General features: G+C 46.3%; 1 protein-coding gene across 2 annotated transcripts; it reads right to left on the bottom strand.

Moving 5' to 3' along the window:
- Positions 1-463: 463 nt before the first annotated feature.
- Positions 464-15,379, bottom strand: LOC138177087 (membrane-spanning 4-domains subfamily A member 6D-like). 2 transcript variants are annotated; one of them, XM_069108077.1, is made up of 7 exons: positions 15,182-15,374; positions 10,526-10,682; positions 8,464-8,598; positions 5,995-6,051; positions 3,709-3,942; positions 1,335-1,436; positions 464-1,092 (listed from the first exon to the last, which is right to left on the bottom strand). In XM_069108077.1, exons 2-7 carry the CDS (start codon positions 10,670-10,672, stop codon positions 997-999), a joined length of 771 nt encoding a protein of 256 aa, XP_068964178.1. In that variant the 5' UTR covers positions 10,673-10,682; positions 15,182-15,374; the 3' UTR covers positions 464-996. The 2 variants fall into 2 exon arrangements, with proteins under 2 accessions (XP_068964178.1, XP_068964179.1); XM_069108078.1 differs by lacking the exon at positions 8,464-8,598 and having other exon boundaries at positions 15,182-15,379.
- Between the last annotated feature and the right edge of the window lie 1,563 nt (positions 15,380-16,942).

Here is a 16,942-nt window from a genome sequence, read left to right as displayed (position 1 = left end):
AGGCAGAATTTTTCAGAGGAAACAAGGTCTAATCCAACCCTGACCTCACTTTGCCAGGGTCAAACCCTTCCCAGTGCAGAGGGGGGAGGTAAGAGGGCTAAGAGAAGAAGGTCATCAGTATCAGCCTTTGGAGAAACAATTACTCCAGGAACAATTAGGATCCATCTTCCAACATCCATGTGCACAGAGACACCCACTCAGATTATTGACAGCAAGAGGAATGAGGGAGGCAGTGAAGGACTCCTTTATGAACTTTTGACTTGGGGAGGGGTGCAAATGTTCAACTTAGGTCCCTGCTTTTCCTTATTTGAAGTCAGGAAGGATGTGCCTCATTCTCTTCCATAGATATGCCCTGGCCCCTGGTTTTTCTAAACTTGGTTTCCAAGCCTCTCCTATCGTATCTGCTCCTGCAACTTCCTATTCCTTTAAAAACACAGTTGAGAAGCAATGAAGAAAACAAGTCTCATAGCTAAAAAATTTATTAGTAAGCAAATCATATCAGCATCCTCCAATTTCATCCAACGCCTCATATCCTTTGCATATAGACAGGCAAAGTGAATGTGGGAAACATCACAGATCTGGCAAGAGACTGGGGTCTCAGCTCTCTAGCCCAAGCCTGTGAGGAGCAAAGGGTGAATGTAAGAAGGAAATGATGTGACTCTGTTCCACCAGAAGTGGCAGCCCCATTTGCCCTGTCTGACCATCCACAGCTCACATGATAGCAGCAGGGGAGGCTGGGCTGGAAGGGGCAGTTTGCAACTTTCGAACAGAGATATTCTTTCTTGGAAACCCTCCATGAGGCTGAGGCCAATTACGAACATGGGAAGTTGATGACCCATGTGGAAGAAAGAAATTTACTTTAAAAGGAACAAACATGTTCTGATTCTCCAACTAAATTGGAAGTTTGCAGTATCTTGAATCACAGTTCTCTTAGGCATTGGCTCTCTCATATGATGACGATCTCCAAAACTCACAGAAGGAAACCCAAATCATCTTCTAAGTAGAAGCCCCAAGTTCTTCATAGGCAGGGTCATAAAGAGCTGTTCTTAAACTGGAATTGATACGGTGACCATGAGGTAGGAAGAGGACTCTCTGGAAACAGTCAGAAAGAACCCAGTCAGAATGTCCTCCCTGATACCAGCCCTCTAAGACTCCTGACCTGATAGCTGGACTGCCTATTTCAGCAAGGACTTTCCCACTGTAGCTGCAGCTTCCCTGTCAACAGGGTCCATCTTATGCCCCCTCACCACCATCTACCATCTGGGCCAAGAAAGAGAAATTAATCAACTTCTCCCAGAGAATCCCTGCCTGGCTGGGGTGGGAAAGGCACTCACCCCATTAGAGTCCCCTGACAGTCTCCTCCAGTCAAAGATAGCTGCAAACACAGCGATGCTTAACTCCAGACCAGTGAAGATCAGCATCACAGACAGAGTCCCCTGCAAACATGGAAAGAATGTTTAGGGACCTGAGTCTGTCCTGAGACAAGCTGACTTTGGGGTTCCCCTGGGCAATGGCCCCAGGGAATCCTAATAGAGGGAGCAGCTTCCTCTTCCACCCAAGGGTCATGGACTTCCAGGGAGCAAAGCAGAGGCACCAGTGTTTGCTAACTCATTCTCCAAGCTGAGGGCACGAGGACTGACCATGACCCCTTGTCTTCTGCTCATTTCCCATCAGCCTGACATACAGCCGAGGCCTCACAATTGTATTCCCTGCCCAAATGGACACAGACTTGGAACTGTGGGTCCCCTTAGAGATAGACACTCTATTAACCATTTCCAATGGAATCACTTGGCTTGGGGGTCTAAATGGTTTCTTCATACTGTCTATGCTGGTAAGCCAACAAAAGAACGTATAGGAGAGGGTTGTGATTCCTTTCCCCAGCTCTGTGGATGGATTCACAGAAGGTCTAGAATGCAATCCCAGGTATTAATGAAATATTAAGTGACCTTTACAAGATGCATCTGAAACTTGATTCCTTTTTGACTTGTAAACTCTTTTCTGGCAGAGGCAAGGAAGGCATATCTTTACTATGGGAGGAAACCGATTAGCCTTATCTAAGGGAAATTTACAGAGCTAAGTCCTGGGGAGCTTAGAGTAGTTGTGCAGTGAGCTCCTGGCCAGTGGAAGATGAGATTTTTCTCTGTTCCCTCCACTTCCCACCCTCATCTCTGGTTGTGGCATCTAGCTTCAGGAGCCAGGGAGATACCCATCCACTCTGTTGAAGGCACCTCAAGCTAGTGTCTGCATGAGGGCTCCTGGGTGGAGGGGAAGGGAGGAGAAGAGGGGATTCTTCTTTCCTCCCTCCATCCCACTGTCCAGGTAGAGCTGAGAAAAGCTTCCAAGAGAGAAAGCTCTTCCAGGACTGTCACATGTCTATATGCATGTAGGCCTGGGTAACATTGGACCCTAAGGCTTTGCCCACTTTTTCCACTGACACTGAGCCTGTTTGTGGGAGAGTGTGTCCTACGCTAAGGAAGGAGATATTTTGGATCTGCTATTCTTGCTGCATCCTTTAGAGAAATGTCTTTGATAGGATGTCACAGAGTCTCTTGGTTGGCAGTTAACAGGAAACACATCAGGGGTTCTCTGTAAGGTACATTAGCGGAATTAACTACCCATGCGGACTTCATGGGACTCACCCTATGACATTGAATGCAAGTTGGGCAGTGACCTCAAGGGATGTTGGAGGTATACAAGTTGTACGAGGATGGAACAGCTTGTGTGGCTGTTTCCCACCCAGCTTTCAAGTGGTTTGAACTGTCTGAATATTCATTCAGGGGGCTCTCAACCTTGAACACTCACTGGCAAACTGAGGGTGTGTGTAGTTAGGCATTGACTTCAAGACCTGGAAGTGCCCCTAAGGACTGCTTCAGGCAGTTGGCACCAAAGGAGATGAAGCACACTCTTGGGAGCTGGGGGAGCCCTTCCAAGGGCTGAAGGAGCCAAGCCTGCAGGTGGGATGGATGGACCTTTGGAACCTCGATGAGACGGGGGAGGGGCTGATATAAAGAGGGTATGATCAGTCCCATTTTGTTTCTTGTCTTATAAAATCCAAGTACCAAAAAACAATCTGACTGGGGTCTCTCTGCTTCTCCCTTCTCCTTTTTTTGTTTTGTTTTGTTTTCTTTATCTAGTAACTGCATTGGGCAGCTGGGGGGTGCAGTGGATAGAGTCCTGGTTCTGGAGTCAGGAAGACTCATTTTCATGAGTTCAAATCTGTACTTATTAGCTGTGTGACCCTGGGCAGTCACGTCACCTTGTTTGCCTCAGTTTCCCCATCTGTAAAATGATCTGGAGAAGGAAATGGCAAACCACTCCAGCATCTCTGCCAAGAAAAGCCTCATGGTTGACTCTGCTTTTTCTCTGTTCCCCCTTGTCGCCTCCCCTTCTTCCCCTCTGCTCCTTCCCTCACATTCTCCATGCCCTCAGGGTCTGTCTCCTCAGCACAGGACCCAGCATGCAAGAGATGTTCAGAGGCCTGCCCAGCCTCTCTATCAGGCTGCCTCTCCATAGAATTGTTCTTCTTAGGGTTAGACTTCCCAGCTGCAAGGCTCTCTTTCCTCCCTCTTTGAAAATCCTTGAACTTTCCCTAGAATCCAACAGATCAGGGGTCTGCCTAGCACGAATGGCACCTTTTGGCACCAACAAGAATTCCAGAAACAGAAGAAGAATCACAGAAACTTTGACACTGGGTCTGATCATGCTTACAGTGAGAATGGAGCTGGCCATGGGGCATGGCCAGGAATTGGAAAGATGGTAAGGATGGTAGCCGTGGCCATACTCGTAATCCTGTCTTTCTTCCTCATTTTTCTGGTTTGGACTGATGGCTTGAATGCATTGAGCTAGATTCTGCCTCACCTCAGGCAGAACGACAGAGAACAAGATGAGCCCGGCCGTGGCCTCGATGCCACTGATGATGTTGGCAGCCAGGCTGATGCGAGTCTGAAAGAGAAAGTCCCGATTTACCCATGTGGAAGGCCAGGAGCCTATGGGCCCCCAGGGAGGAGAGCCGGGAATAAGGGAGATCCTATGCTTGGAGCTGGAAAAGACCCTAGGAGCCCTCACTTTGAAAAGGAGAGAGAGTGGGGAAAGTGACTCGTTCTAGGTCAAATGTGGCCATTAGTGGGAAGAGCCCAGAATTAATCCTGGAGCCTCTGGGTCCAAATGCTACCCTCTTTCTGATTCTAAGAGAGAGAGAGGGAAAGAAAGACAGAGAGAGGGAGGGAAGGGAGGGAGAGACAGAGAGAGAGAGAGACAGAGAGAGAGAGAGGAACAGTGAGGCAAAGAGGCAAATACACAGACAGAGAGACAGAGACACAAACACAGAGAGACAGAGAGATATACAGACACAGAGAGAGAAAGAGCACTGGAAATCTCTTCCTTTTACTGGACCATTGTCAGAATCCTCTCTCTCTCTCTCTCTCTCTCTCTCTCTCTCTCTCTCTCTCTCTCTCTCTCTCTCTCTCTCTCTCTCTCTCTCTCTCTCTCCCTCTCTCTCTCTCTCTCTCTCTCTCTCTCTCTCTCTCTCTCTCTCTCTCTCTCTCTCTCTCTCTCTCTCTCTCTCTCTCTCTCTCTCTCTCTCTCTCTCTCTCCCTCTCTCTCTGTCTCTGTCTCTGTCTCTCTCTGTCTCTCTCTCCTCTGTCTCTCTCTCTCTCTCCTCTGTCTCTCTCTGTCTCTCTCTCTCTGTCTCTCTGTCTCTCTCTCTCTCTCTCTCTCTCTCTCTCTCTCTCTCTCTCTCTCTCTCTCTCTCTCTCTCTCTCTCTCTCTCTCTCTCTCTCTCTCTCTTCTCTCTTCTCTCTCTCTCTCTTCTCTCTTCTCTCTGTCTCTCTCTCTCTGTCTCTCTCTCTCTCTCTCTGTCTCTCTCTCTCTCTCTCTCTCTCTCTCTCTCTCTCTCTCTCTCTCTCTCTCTCCCTCTCTCTCTCTCTCTCTCTCTCTCTCTCTCTCTCTCTCTCTCTCTCTCTCTCTCTTTTCTTCCTCCTCTTCCTGCTCTTCCAAATCCAGGATGGCCCTAGTACACCCTCCCCTCCCATGTCCTCTGGGTCAGTGGTATCAAATTCACATAGAAACAGACTGACTTTGAAAACCACAAGTTAACACTATCTGTGTTGTATTGCATATCTTGTTAAGCATTTTCCAATTACATTTTAATCTGGTTCAAGGTGTGTGGACCTCTGCTCTGGGTGGCCTAAGTTTCCTCAGAGCAGGACCACCTGCTTAGATGAGGTCCTACAGAGGAATCTTCTCTCCAACGTACCTGAGAAGTAGTTATTTATCCTACACTGTTAATATCTCCATTGACAGGGGACTCTCTGCTTTCCAAGGCAGTCCATTCTACTTTTGGACAGCTTTAATTGTTAAGAAATTGTCTTTCATCCAGACAATTTTGCTTCTCTTCAACTAACTTTCACCCGTGCTTCAACCTCCCCCACTAGGCCTTACGTAGTTCCTACCCACCCCTCCCCAGCAGAAGGGAGACAGAATAATCCAGGTTATTCTGACCCCAGGTATTGTGCTCTCTCCACTCACAGACTACCCTGAAGAGACCTTGCTTTAAGGGGGCCAAGAGGGTGGAGGCAGGTTTTTTGTTTTTAACTGCATCCTTAGGGCTCACCCCAGAAGTCATTGATATTGAGGGTTCAAAGTGCTCCACAGAGGGCAGGGCAGTGTGACGAAAGTGAACTGGCTGGGTTCCTAGCACCCCCAGGTTCTAGACCAGGTTCTTCCAATCTATTCCTGTGTCACGTGACTGCCCCTCTCATGCTAAGTTCTAAGGCCGAGGGCAACCTTAGGGATCCTTGAGTTCCAGACCTCTAACTGTCTAGATGAAGAAGCCAGAACCCAGAAGAAGCAGGGACGTGGCCAAGGGCATACAATCAGGAACCAGGACTCCATGCACTGTACACATCTGGTGGGTTTGTCTGGCACAGTGAGGCTGATGGGACCAGGTGGCCAGCTCCCTAGCTTGCCATGTCCTCAGATAGCTATGATACTCACCAAGGATTTTGTCTTTTTCCTTTCTGAGGCTATAGACAGTGATCCAGAAATCATGAACTGCAAAGGAGAATGCACAAAAGTCAGTCCTAGGTCCTAGGGCTATAGGGAGACACAGCCCTGGGCCACAGAGGCCACTTAGAAGCAGGTGCTCCCCCATTGGCTAGGGGCTGACCCCTAGGCCCCGGAGCAGTCATGGGGCTCTCTCTGAGGTTAGGCTTGGACTGGGTCGGCCATGTGCTCCAGTGGGAGTGAAGGGAGAAAGTTCCAGCCTTGGCCAGGCACCAGTGCCCAGAAGGGATCGGAGGGGAAGGCTGGGACTATATTCAGGGTAACAAAACGGCACCTTCTGGAAGGGGGGCGGTGGCTTTGCCTGTGATTTAAGAAAGTGTAACCATGGGGAGGGGTGGGGTGAGTAGCAGACAATAGGGATAATGTACTGAGCTCTGCAGGGTGCAGCTAGTCAGGAGTCGGACAGTGCCTGATCAGGGCCGGCGAGCACCTGGAAGAATAAAGGGCCAGAACCAAGTGGGGACCTTGGGCCCTCATCAACCCTTACTGAGACCATGGCCTCCTAACTGGTTGTCCTGACTCTGCTCTCAGGCTCCCTTCCCACAACAGCCAAAACCTCTTCCCAGGGCAGCTCTCAAACTTTCAATGACTCCCTATTACTCCTAGAGCAGGCTTCTTAACCCTTCTGGGTTATGGGCCCCACAGGCAATGTCTGATGAGACTGATAGAACCCTGCCCAGAATCATGGTTTTCTGATGCATGGAAGGATTACAAAGGAATTTGTGAGATTCAATTATCAAGACAATGAGAAAATGGGTTCCTAGGCCTGAGGTTAACCATGCTTGCTCTGTGCACGCTCCATGGCCTAGCACATTTAAGGGACTCCACAATCTGGTGCCAATCTACCTTTCCAGCCTAATTCCACTCCTCTGAGGCAAAATGACTCAGGAGAAAGAGGGCTGATTTTAGAGGCAAAGGATCTGGGTTCAAATCCTAACACTGCCAGTTGTCTGTTTTATTTTGGGCCAACCTTAACTGCTTTGAGCCTCAGTTTCCTTACCTGTCAAATTAGAGGGGGTCAGCCTCAGTGACTTAGCTACGTTCCCTCATCCCAGCTGTAGTTGTAGATCCTGTGACATTCTCCTCCACTCATTCCCTATTCTAGCCAAGGAGTTGGGGGGTCTTGGGCTGTTCTTTCCTCTCTCCCCTGGCTGGAATGCCCTCCCCCTCCTGCCTTCAATGCCCAACTCCCTGATGTCCTCCTTGATTGCCACAGCAGGAAGGGATTGACCCCAGCTCATCTCCTCTGGCTCCCTCTGCTCCTGTGGCCTGGGTCACACTGATCTGTGTAGGTAAGTGTCACACCCCCTTGGGGACCCCTAAAGCTCCAGATGAACCAAGAATGCCTTTTTTTATCATCTTTCTATTCCTAGCATTCAGCCTGAGGCTCCCCACATACAGGAAGTACAGCATGAATATATATTGCATAGAATGCACTTGAGAGAGAACAAGAAATGAAACCAGGAATCAAAGGCAGTGAGCCCTGAAGGCCACACCACAGATTAGGGACTTTTCATTAAGGGGTCAGTAGGGCAGTAGGTGAGCCATAATAGAGTGGCCAAGATAAAATAGTAAAAATAATAACAATAAATATTCTTGTGCTTGGTGCAGCCAGGCCATCAGAGGGAGGCTACAGGAGCCCAGAGATAAGACTCAGGGCAGGGACAAAGGGCAGCTAGGTGGCATCATAGTGCACTGAGCTCTGGGTCTGGAGTCAGGAAGACTCCTCTTCCTTCAAATCTGGCCTCAGACACTTACCAGCTGTTTGACCTTGGGCAAGTCACTTAACACTGGTTGCCTCAGTTTCCTCATCTATGAATGAGTTGGAGAAGGAAATGGCAAACCCCTCCAGTGTTTTTGTCAAGAAAACCTCAGATGGGGTCACAAAGAGTCAGACATGACTGAAACAACTCAACAGCAAAGGGAAATGGACAAGCTTGAACATGAATACAGAGAGAAGCTCCTGGACTTAGGAAAACTTGATAGCAAAAAATAGGCAGATTTTCTAGAACCATCATGGTTCCCCTCTGGCTTAAGCAATTTTCCAAAGAAAAATACAGCTTCTTAATGAGTGGGGGAGAGAGTGGAGGGAAGGAGTGAATTTGGACCTGAAAATAAAATGCAATTGAATAAAAAATATTCTATAAATTAGTTTCTTTGGTTGCCTTCTGCCAGGTGTGTTCCCTGCACCCCAGCCTTTGTCCTTCCCCCCCAAAGTCAGAGGATAAAGAACGCTGCCCCTCCCCACTTCCTGTTAGTAATGGAACTACTATTTCCATTTTCCAAAAAAAAACCAATCTCCCAGGTCCTCCTGAACACAGTTGGACAGAGGTATCTTCATGCCTTGTCCTCCTCCTGCATGAATCACCCAGATGAAATCATGACGGGGCCTCTACTTACTGACACCCCACCTACAAATGGGTAGCCAGACTTCACGATTTTGGAATAGGAAGGCTTGAAGTAGTTTGAGTCATATGCACATGCCAAAGTGATGCCCACACTCAAAATCATCAGGCCAGTCAAAGTCTGGATGGTCTAAACAGCAAGAAAGAGAAATGGGGAGTTATTGTTAGGACAGATTCATTTCTGTTCCCAAGGGTCAGGAAGAACCTTGCCCTGCAACCCCCAATAAATGACCACAGTGACCACATCTGGGGCTTTTAACCTGGGGTCCACAATTTTTTTATTATTATTTAAATTATATTTTAATACACTTCGTTTCCTTTGTAATTCTATGTATTTTATGTTATGGATCTAAACACAGGATTTGAAGAAGGGGTCCGCATGAACCCAAGAGATTCATGACCCAAAAAAGGTGCAGAAACCATATCCTGGACTGTATTAGACTAAAACATTCAATTCTGCTCTGGTAACAACCCCCATGCTCATTCACCATATACAGTGGTCAGGCCTTCTAGGAGCCCCCAGTGCATCTGCTGAAAGCAGTTACCTTCTGCAGCCATGAGCACAAGTTGGCCCAAATACCTTTCCTGAGTGGATGGGACAAAAATAGCCAAGTCCCACAGAATCCCAGGGTGGCCAAAGACCTCAGAGGCCATCGGGTTCAATCCATGCCTCAGTGAAAGATGAAGATTCCTCTTGACCCCTACCTGCCAAGTGGTCATCCAGTCTTTGTCTACAGATCTCCCCTGGCACCCCATTCTGCCTTAGAACAAGGCCAGAAGCTCCCAGACAAATCCTGATGAATGGCCTGCTTTGCTGCTTTGCCCCACATTCCCAGTCGTGCCCTTTGAGGCCAAGTCCAACAAGTTTAACCCCCTTTCACATCCTTTCAGATGCTTACCCAGAGCTATTATTCTGTTCTCTGGGGATTTCAACCTGACCATTTCCTTCAATTGTTTCTGGGTTCCAGCTTATTAATGTCCTTCTGAAAACGTGTCACCCTTGAACTGACCACAAGACTAGATTTGGTCTGACCAAGGCAGAGAACAGGGCTGATATCCAGAGGGGTGCTAATAAATGTTTAACAATCAACCCTCCAATTAAAAAAAATGTGTGCTCAAGATACTTTGAAGTTTAATTCAACTTATTAACATTTCCTCCATCACTTCCCTAAATCTTGATAATCAATAATACAAAAAAGCCACCTCCTTTTGCATCCATTTACACCCAGGTATAAATACTGACACTGAAAATACAATTGAATAAAAATAAATTGACTAATTAAAAAAATACAATTGACTCCCACTGGCCATTACAGCTGGTTCCAGTCCACCCCTCCTTCCTTCATAAGGAGATGTCCTTATTCTTAGGCACCATGTGTCAAGGGAACCTTAGCTTCCAGGAAGGCAAGATTATGTTTCCACGGTACTCAGCCCTGGTCAGGCCTTATCTGGGCTCTCAGGCCCACCTCCGGGGGCCACATACATCCCAGGTCAAGGTTCTTGGGAGCCCAGGTGGCTTGACTGCTCCCTTGTTCAGGTACTATCCCAGATGAAGGATCTACCCAATGGGGAGTTGGAACGTAATTGTGCATTCCCATTCCTGGACTGAGAAAAGTCAGAGAGGTGAGATGTGCTTCCCTTCTGTTTTCTAGTCTGCTGAGGTCTCTAGTCATGTTTCCTGATGATAGGAGCAGGAAGGTCTATGAGAACTAAATGTTCTTTCATAACCACAGGGTGTGCTAGCAGGGAAGGAAGGATGGTGTAACTGTTCCTCAATTTCCTTCTCTGCTGGGGACCTGGATGAGGAAGTTTGGGTCTTTCTCTGCAGTTTCACCCTAACCCCTGCAAAGCTGTCATAATTTTCAGTCTCCTAGGCCTGCAAAGAACAGGTTAGGGGTTCCCCTCTAGGGAAAATCTCTGCTCCCTCTCCCCTCCCCCTCAATTCCTCCAGTTCTTACTGGCACCCAACTAAGGGATCCCCAAGCCCAAGGGAGAGCTGCGATCTTAAGGTGTGGTTGACTTCTCCAAGGCTACTCACTGAGAGAAGGGGGACTTACCCCAAGAACTTTGGACTCCTCCTTAAGCCCTTTCTTCAGGTTGTTGTCTGATGGAGAGGAGGCTCCAGGCTGTTGCATCTGGGGCATGCTGATTCCACTGGGGGTTACAATCATGAATGTGCCAGAGGGCACAGGTTGGGACGTCATGATGTTGTAGCTGGTGCAGGAAGAGATAATAAGGCATGTACATGAACCTCAAAGCCCCGGGATTCCCATCTGACATTCTTCCAGTGGAATCTGGGGGAACTTGCCATTTGGAAAGTGGGAGAAGAGAGTGGTGGGAATCTCGGACCCTGGCACTGGGGAGTTCCTCCCAGTCTGCTTTATGAAATTCAACCAGTCCTCACACCAAGCATAGATCTGGAAGTCAACAGTCAAAGCTTCCCATGGAGGCAACTCTCCCCAAACCTGTCCAATATTTGGATGGGTAGCAGTGTTTACCTAATCTAAATCAAGCCACTCACAGAATCAATCCAAATATTTAGTGAGTACCATGTCCATAACCCTAGGCTAGACAGTGTACTAGTTCTTGGGCTGAATTCCATCCCATAATGCTGACTAGCTGTGTGACCACAGACGGATCCCCTAATTTCTCTTAGCCTCAGTTTCCTCATCTGTAAAATGGGAATAATAATGTTTGTATGACCTATACACAGGACTGAGATGAGAAAATACATCTGTAAACCTTGAAGCAATGTAGAAATATATATTACTATGTCAGCCCAAAGAACAGGAGAAAAAGAGAAATGAGGATTAGTATTAACAATGATAACTAACATTTATATAGAGTCTTAAAGTTTGCAAAGCATTTGAAAAAATATTCTGTTTTGATCCTCTCAGTCATCAGGAGGTAGGTATTATTTTCTACATATTATGGATAAGGAAAACTGAGGTTTATAGCAGTTAAGGGATTTGCCAAAGGTTTAGCAGCTAGTAAGTGTCAGAGGTCACATTAGAACTCAATTCTTCCTAGCTCTAGGTCCACTGTACCACCTAGGTGACTAATAATAATAAATTAAGAGAATGTAGTAATTGTAACATAATCGATGACTGGTTAAATTGATAGCTAAATAGCTGTATTATTGAATTTCTTTTATATTTCAGACATCGTCTGATTTTGTCAGTGGGAATATTCCCTCTAATGCAAACCTCACACTATTTCTCCTCCTCTGAAGACGTTGCCTCTTAGCTCTAGTCTTATAATGCCTTGATAAGATTGGGATCAGAAAAGGACGTTAGACATAACTGATTCCAACCATCTCATTTTACATAAGAGGAAAGTGAAGCCCAGAGAAGGGAAGAGACTCTGGCATAGTAGTAGATAGTAAGTGGCAGAGTTGGAATTTGAACTCAGCTCCTCTTATCCTGGGTTCCCTTATCCCCCTCTCCTTAGGGCACCTAGATGGCCACTGCGGTGGATAGAGTACTGGGCCTGGAGTCAGGAGGACTTGAGTTCAAATCTGTCCTCAGATGCTTACTAGCTATATGGCCCTGGGCAAGTCACTTCACCTGGTTTGCCTCAGTTTCCTCATCTGTAAAGTGATCTGGAGAAGGGAATGGCAAAACCACGCCAACATCTTCACCAAAAAAACCCTCAACAAAGTCATGGAAACTCAGACAAGACTGCAAAACAACCTCTTATGGAGCTGTGATGGTCTTTGCCTGGAACATATTGCTTATTCCCTGTTGTGTCCCCTAGACAGGATGTGAGTTCCTGGGTCATGGGAGCTGCTTGATTTTCACCTTGGTGTCTTCAGAGCCTAGCTTATTGCCTTACACATAGTAGGCACCTGATGACTGCTTATCGAGAAGAGCTGTCTTAAACGCCATTTAATGCATTTATAGAAAGGATCCAGAACTGTGTAGCTGGAGGGGACCCCAGATACCATCTAGTCCAAGCCATTCTCAAAGAGAATCCTTCTAGGTAACATTCTTCACAAGCCATCGTCCAGCCTCGTCTTGAAGACTGAATTAGGATGAATTCACCAGCTCCCCAGCCTGTTCTACTCTTGTTACTTTCTAAACCTTAGGGATATTTTTATTCCTCATGTCAGTTCAAAATCTGGGCTTCCCAAATTGCCTCTCACCCTCCTGGTTATGTCATCTGTAGCCTAGAGGAGATACAGCCAGACACAATCTCCAGCCCCGCAGCTAAGGACCCAACCCCTACTTCACTAAGAAACCTGAGGTTTTCAATGGGAACTCTCTCTTCTCTTCATCTCCCAGGCATCATCTCTCCCTCTCTCTGGCAAGGCCAAGGACCACCCCTCTGCATGTACCCTGGATCCTTCTTCCCATTTTCCCTAGAAGATTACATTCTTAATCCTGCCTCTTCTCTCTCGAATCTCCAACATCACCAGGTACACAAGTCATGACAAGCACCTGAAGATTTGCTAAGTGCTTTCCAGTATGGATGTCATTTGATGTATGAGATAGTCACAAGCCTAGAAGGTCAATGCTGTTATTATTCTCATTTTGCAGATGAGGAGAGTGAGGCAGACAGAGGTCGTGACTCAGTTAGAGTCTTCCAGATAGTGTATCTGAGGCATGAGGCCAACACATCCAGGTCCTCCAAGCTCCATCCACCATGCTACCTAGGTACCTTTAACTATTCCTTCCCTACTGACTTCAAACATAGTTAAGTCTCCTCCATCTTTAAAAAATTAAATAAAACAAACTTCACTGGACCCTCCTATGACCTCAAGATATATGTGTGTGTATATGTAGACAGATGGACAGACAGACAGACAGATGAATGGATGGATGACGGACAGACAGATGTATGTATGGATGATGGACAGACAGACAGATGGATGGATGGATAATGGACAGACAGACAGATGTATGGATGGATGATGGACAGACAGACAGATGAATGATGGACAGACAGACAGATGGATGGATGGATGATGGATGGACAGACAGATCTTTCTCAGACAAACTCCTTCCAAACCTTCTCTTCACTTATTGTCTCTTCTTATCCCCTCACTACTCCAACACTCTGAAATCTCGCTTCTGAGATCATCACTCAAAAGAACCTGTTCTCTACAGTTAACTGTGATCAAATGAGAAGATACTGGGAAAATGCCCAGCACAGTGTGGGGCACATAGCAGATGCTACAGAAATGATGACGAAGATGGTGATGATGATCTCTGAATTGCCAGAACCTGTGGTCTCTTTTCAGTCCTCATCCTTTGTGATCTTTCTGCCGAATTTAACCTAATCCCCTTGTTTTATAGAAGTAAACCTCATTGGTACTCTAACTGAATCCTCTAGCTTTATGGATGGGTAAATGGAGGCCTGGGGAGGAGATGAAGTAACTTGCCCAAGGCCACACAGATGGTCAAACCCCGAACCTCTGAATGTAGAGCCAATGGCCCCTCCATTTCATCATGCTTGACTTGGACGTCTGTCAGAGGAGGCTTTGAGGTCAAATAATAGATTATCGCACATGGAATAAAGCATTTAGATACTCTCTAAGGGCATAGGATTGTGAACAAGAGCTGAAAGGCAGCTCAGCAGTTATCCAGTCCCCCTCTCTCATTTTACAGATGAGGAAACTGAGGCCAGGGGAAGTTAAGTGACTTGTCTGAAGTCACAGAGGAAAAAAAAATTGCTGAACTGGGATTTGAACTCAGATCCTTTTATCCAGAGTTCTTTCCATGGAACCACACTGCTGCGTCCCTTATGGTTTTATATTCTATATGTGAAGTCCCCTCCTAACTCTGACATTCCCTCTTCGTTCCCTCCCAACTAGGATACTTTATCCATGATCCAGTGAGTCACTACTCATTCTGTTCACAAGAAGAGGAAAGAATGATTCTAAGAGGAGGAAACATGAAGGGTGGACCCCTCTGTTTCCTTCAAACACGTTAACCCAATGGTGTCTGAAGTGTGCATGCCACGTTTGAGGGGGCACCGAGGGCCATTCGCTCCTTAGGGCCATATGGACAGCTGTACCCCATAACTCTATGTAAAGACTCAGAGGTTGCATTTTGAGGCTTCGGTGAATCCATTTTAAAGCTGTTGAGTGCCTGGCAGGGATATTGCTACAGAATGACAAATCTCTTTCTGGACATTTGTTTGGGCTTATCCATTGTGAATCTCTCTGCTTTCCTCATCTCACAAGCATGTCAGACTCTTTTTGTCTATCAAGCTGTTTTGTTTTTTCTGATACTTCTCTTGCTCTTGGTGATCATTCATCTCCCAGATTTCTCATCTGTAGGAGAGGGTTCATAATACTCCTAAAACCCAGCTCATGGAGTTGCTTTGAGGAGGGAATGAGATGGTTTGAAAATCTAATATTCTTAATAAATGTCAGGTATTCTTATGTGATTACCAGTACGTAACACAGACCCACCTCACCCTGTCTGGATCTCACCATTTTTGCATAATATTATAACCAAAGCCAGAATGGGACAGGGAATGTGGTACAGTGGACAGAAGGCTGGATTTAATCAGAGGTCTTTGATTTAAATTCCAACTCGACCCCTAACTACCTGTGTGACTTTGGACAAATTAGTTAACTTCTATGTGCCTCAGTTTCCCCATCCATGACCTCTGAAATGTGTTCTACCTTGAAATCTATGATGCTATGATCCCCCAGAATCACAAGAAGGGATTCAAGTCAAGGAAAGAGGATCTATGGTACCTACCTGTCCCCTCTGACAGCTCTTGCTGGGCTTCTGCTGAGGTGTCTGTCTGTATCTTAGGATGGCTTAGGATGGCTTCCCTCCTCTGCCCAGGTCTGGGGCCCTGAGATGGGGCCTCCTTCTGGGTGCAAAAGTTCTTGTTAATGAAACTCTGTGAGGCTTTCCTGTCCCTTCCTCTATCTGGTATTTACAGTCACACAGGATGTGATGTTTGCAACAGAAACAGCTGAATTATGGAAAGGGTATATGCTTCCTTCTTCTGAACGACTTAATTGGATGTGATAAACTCCTCAGAGGACAAACAGTGACTTCCAACTCTTGGAAAGGATTGTCAGAAGGTACCCCCTCCCTTTTCTTGAAGTCAAAGCTTTAGGCAAACTGAAGAGGATTTGCTAAATGATTGCAACCTCATTTCTCTCCTTTATCCCACTCCAAGCCTGGGACTGTTTTATATATCCCCAGAACCTAGCACAGTTCCTGTATAGAGTGGGTGTTTAATAAATGCTTGTTTGACTGATGTGGGTAGTTTTTCTTCCACTTCTGGCTAGATTTGCGTATTATTCCAGCACTTTTTTTTTAAGCTGGGCCATGTTAAGTGTATTTTATCCCAGGTAAAGAGAGCGTCATTCATCTTATTTTCAGCGAAGGTCCAGAAATCTAAATAACATTTTATGATACTGTCTTCTTAACTAGATGTTCATATCCCAAATTGCTCATTCTTTTCAGGAGCCCTCGCCTTTGGTTGGATGCAATAGTGAAACATTTCCTTTGTCCCCCATATCTTCAGTTGTTTCAGCCAATATTTCCCATTATTTAACACTGCTTTCTAGAGTAGACATATATCTGCCTTGGAACTCCTCAGCAGAGAGCCAGCCATCAGAACTGCTCATTCCCTGTCCCTCTGGTCCTTCCTGACTGACTTCTCACCCAACAGTGTATCTCCATGGTGTCACTCCTTGGAGAAGAAGCTGCTTATTCCAGAAAGATGCTTATAAACAGAGGAATGTAGGTAAATGTTTAACAATCAGCTCTGGGGAACGGGAAGGAGTAGGGGGAAATGTACACAGGATACATCTCTAAGTTTAATCATCATGACTAGCATTTTCTTCATCCCTTTCTTAAGTTTAGACAATCAACAAAGCTATAAATACAGCCCTAATCTGTAGTATTTGCCAATGTCTGAGGTGTTAAATGTTCACACTGAAAATTGAGTCATATGAGTATATTCCATCACAGCCCTACTCATGCCTACGGGATGCCCACAGAAGAAAGTGAACAGGATGACAAGGGATCTTTTGTGTTTGTCCTTCATTCTCGAAGAGAACCATGGCATCAGGGGGGGGATGACGTGATTTGCAGTTGACTTTGATTTGAGTTAGGGAGGGATGTGCAAAGTCACCAGCCTCACTTTTTCCTCCAGAGTCATCTGGGTCCAATGACTAGATTTTCATCAGGATGACTGGAGATTTCCCAGGATACAATGGGAGACCCTGGCCCTTTTAGGCTAAAGTCTTTGCAGGTATTCCTTTAGCATGAGGTAATGCGCATTCAGTGAATAGGTCTCTTTAAGAAGTATGTCCAGAGGGGCGGCTAGGTGGTGCATTGAGTAAGAGGGCCGGCCCTGGAGTCGGGAGGACCTGGGATCGGTTCTGGCATCAGATACTTAACATACACACACACACACACACACACACACACACACACACACACACAAAACTGGCCCTGTAACCTTGGGCAAGTTAATTAACCCCAATTGCTTTAAAA

This window comes from Petaurus breviceps, unplaced genomic scaffold (genome assembly GCF_028583685.1).
Source record: "Petaurus breviceps papuanus isolate PSGF00001 unplaced genomic scaffold, PetGlider_PUasm1.0 90330, whole genome shotgun sequence".
Taxonomy (NCBI): domain Eukaryota; kingdom Metazoa; phylum Chordata; class Mammalia; order Diprotodontia; family Petauridae; genus Petaurus; species Petaurus breviceps.
The sequence above is the reverse complement of the archived record's forward strand: the minus strand, read 5'-3'. Positions and strand labels throughout refer to the sequence as shown.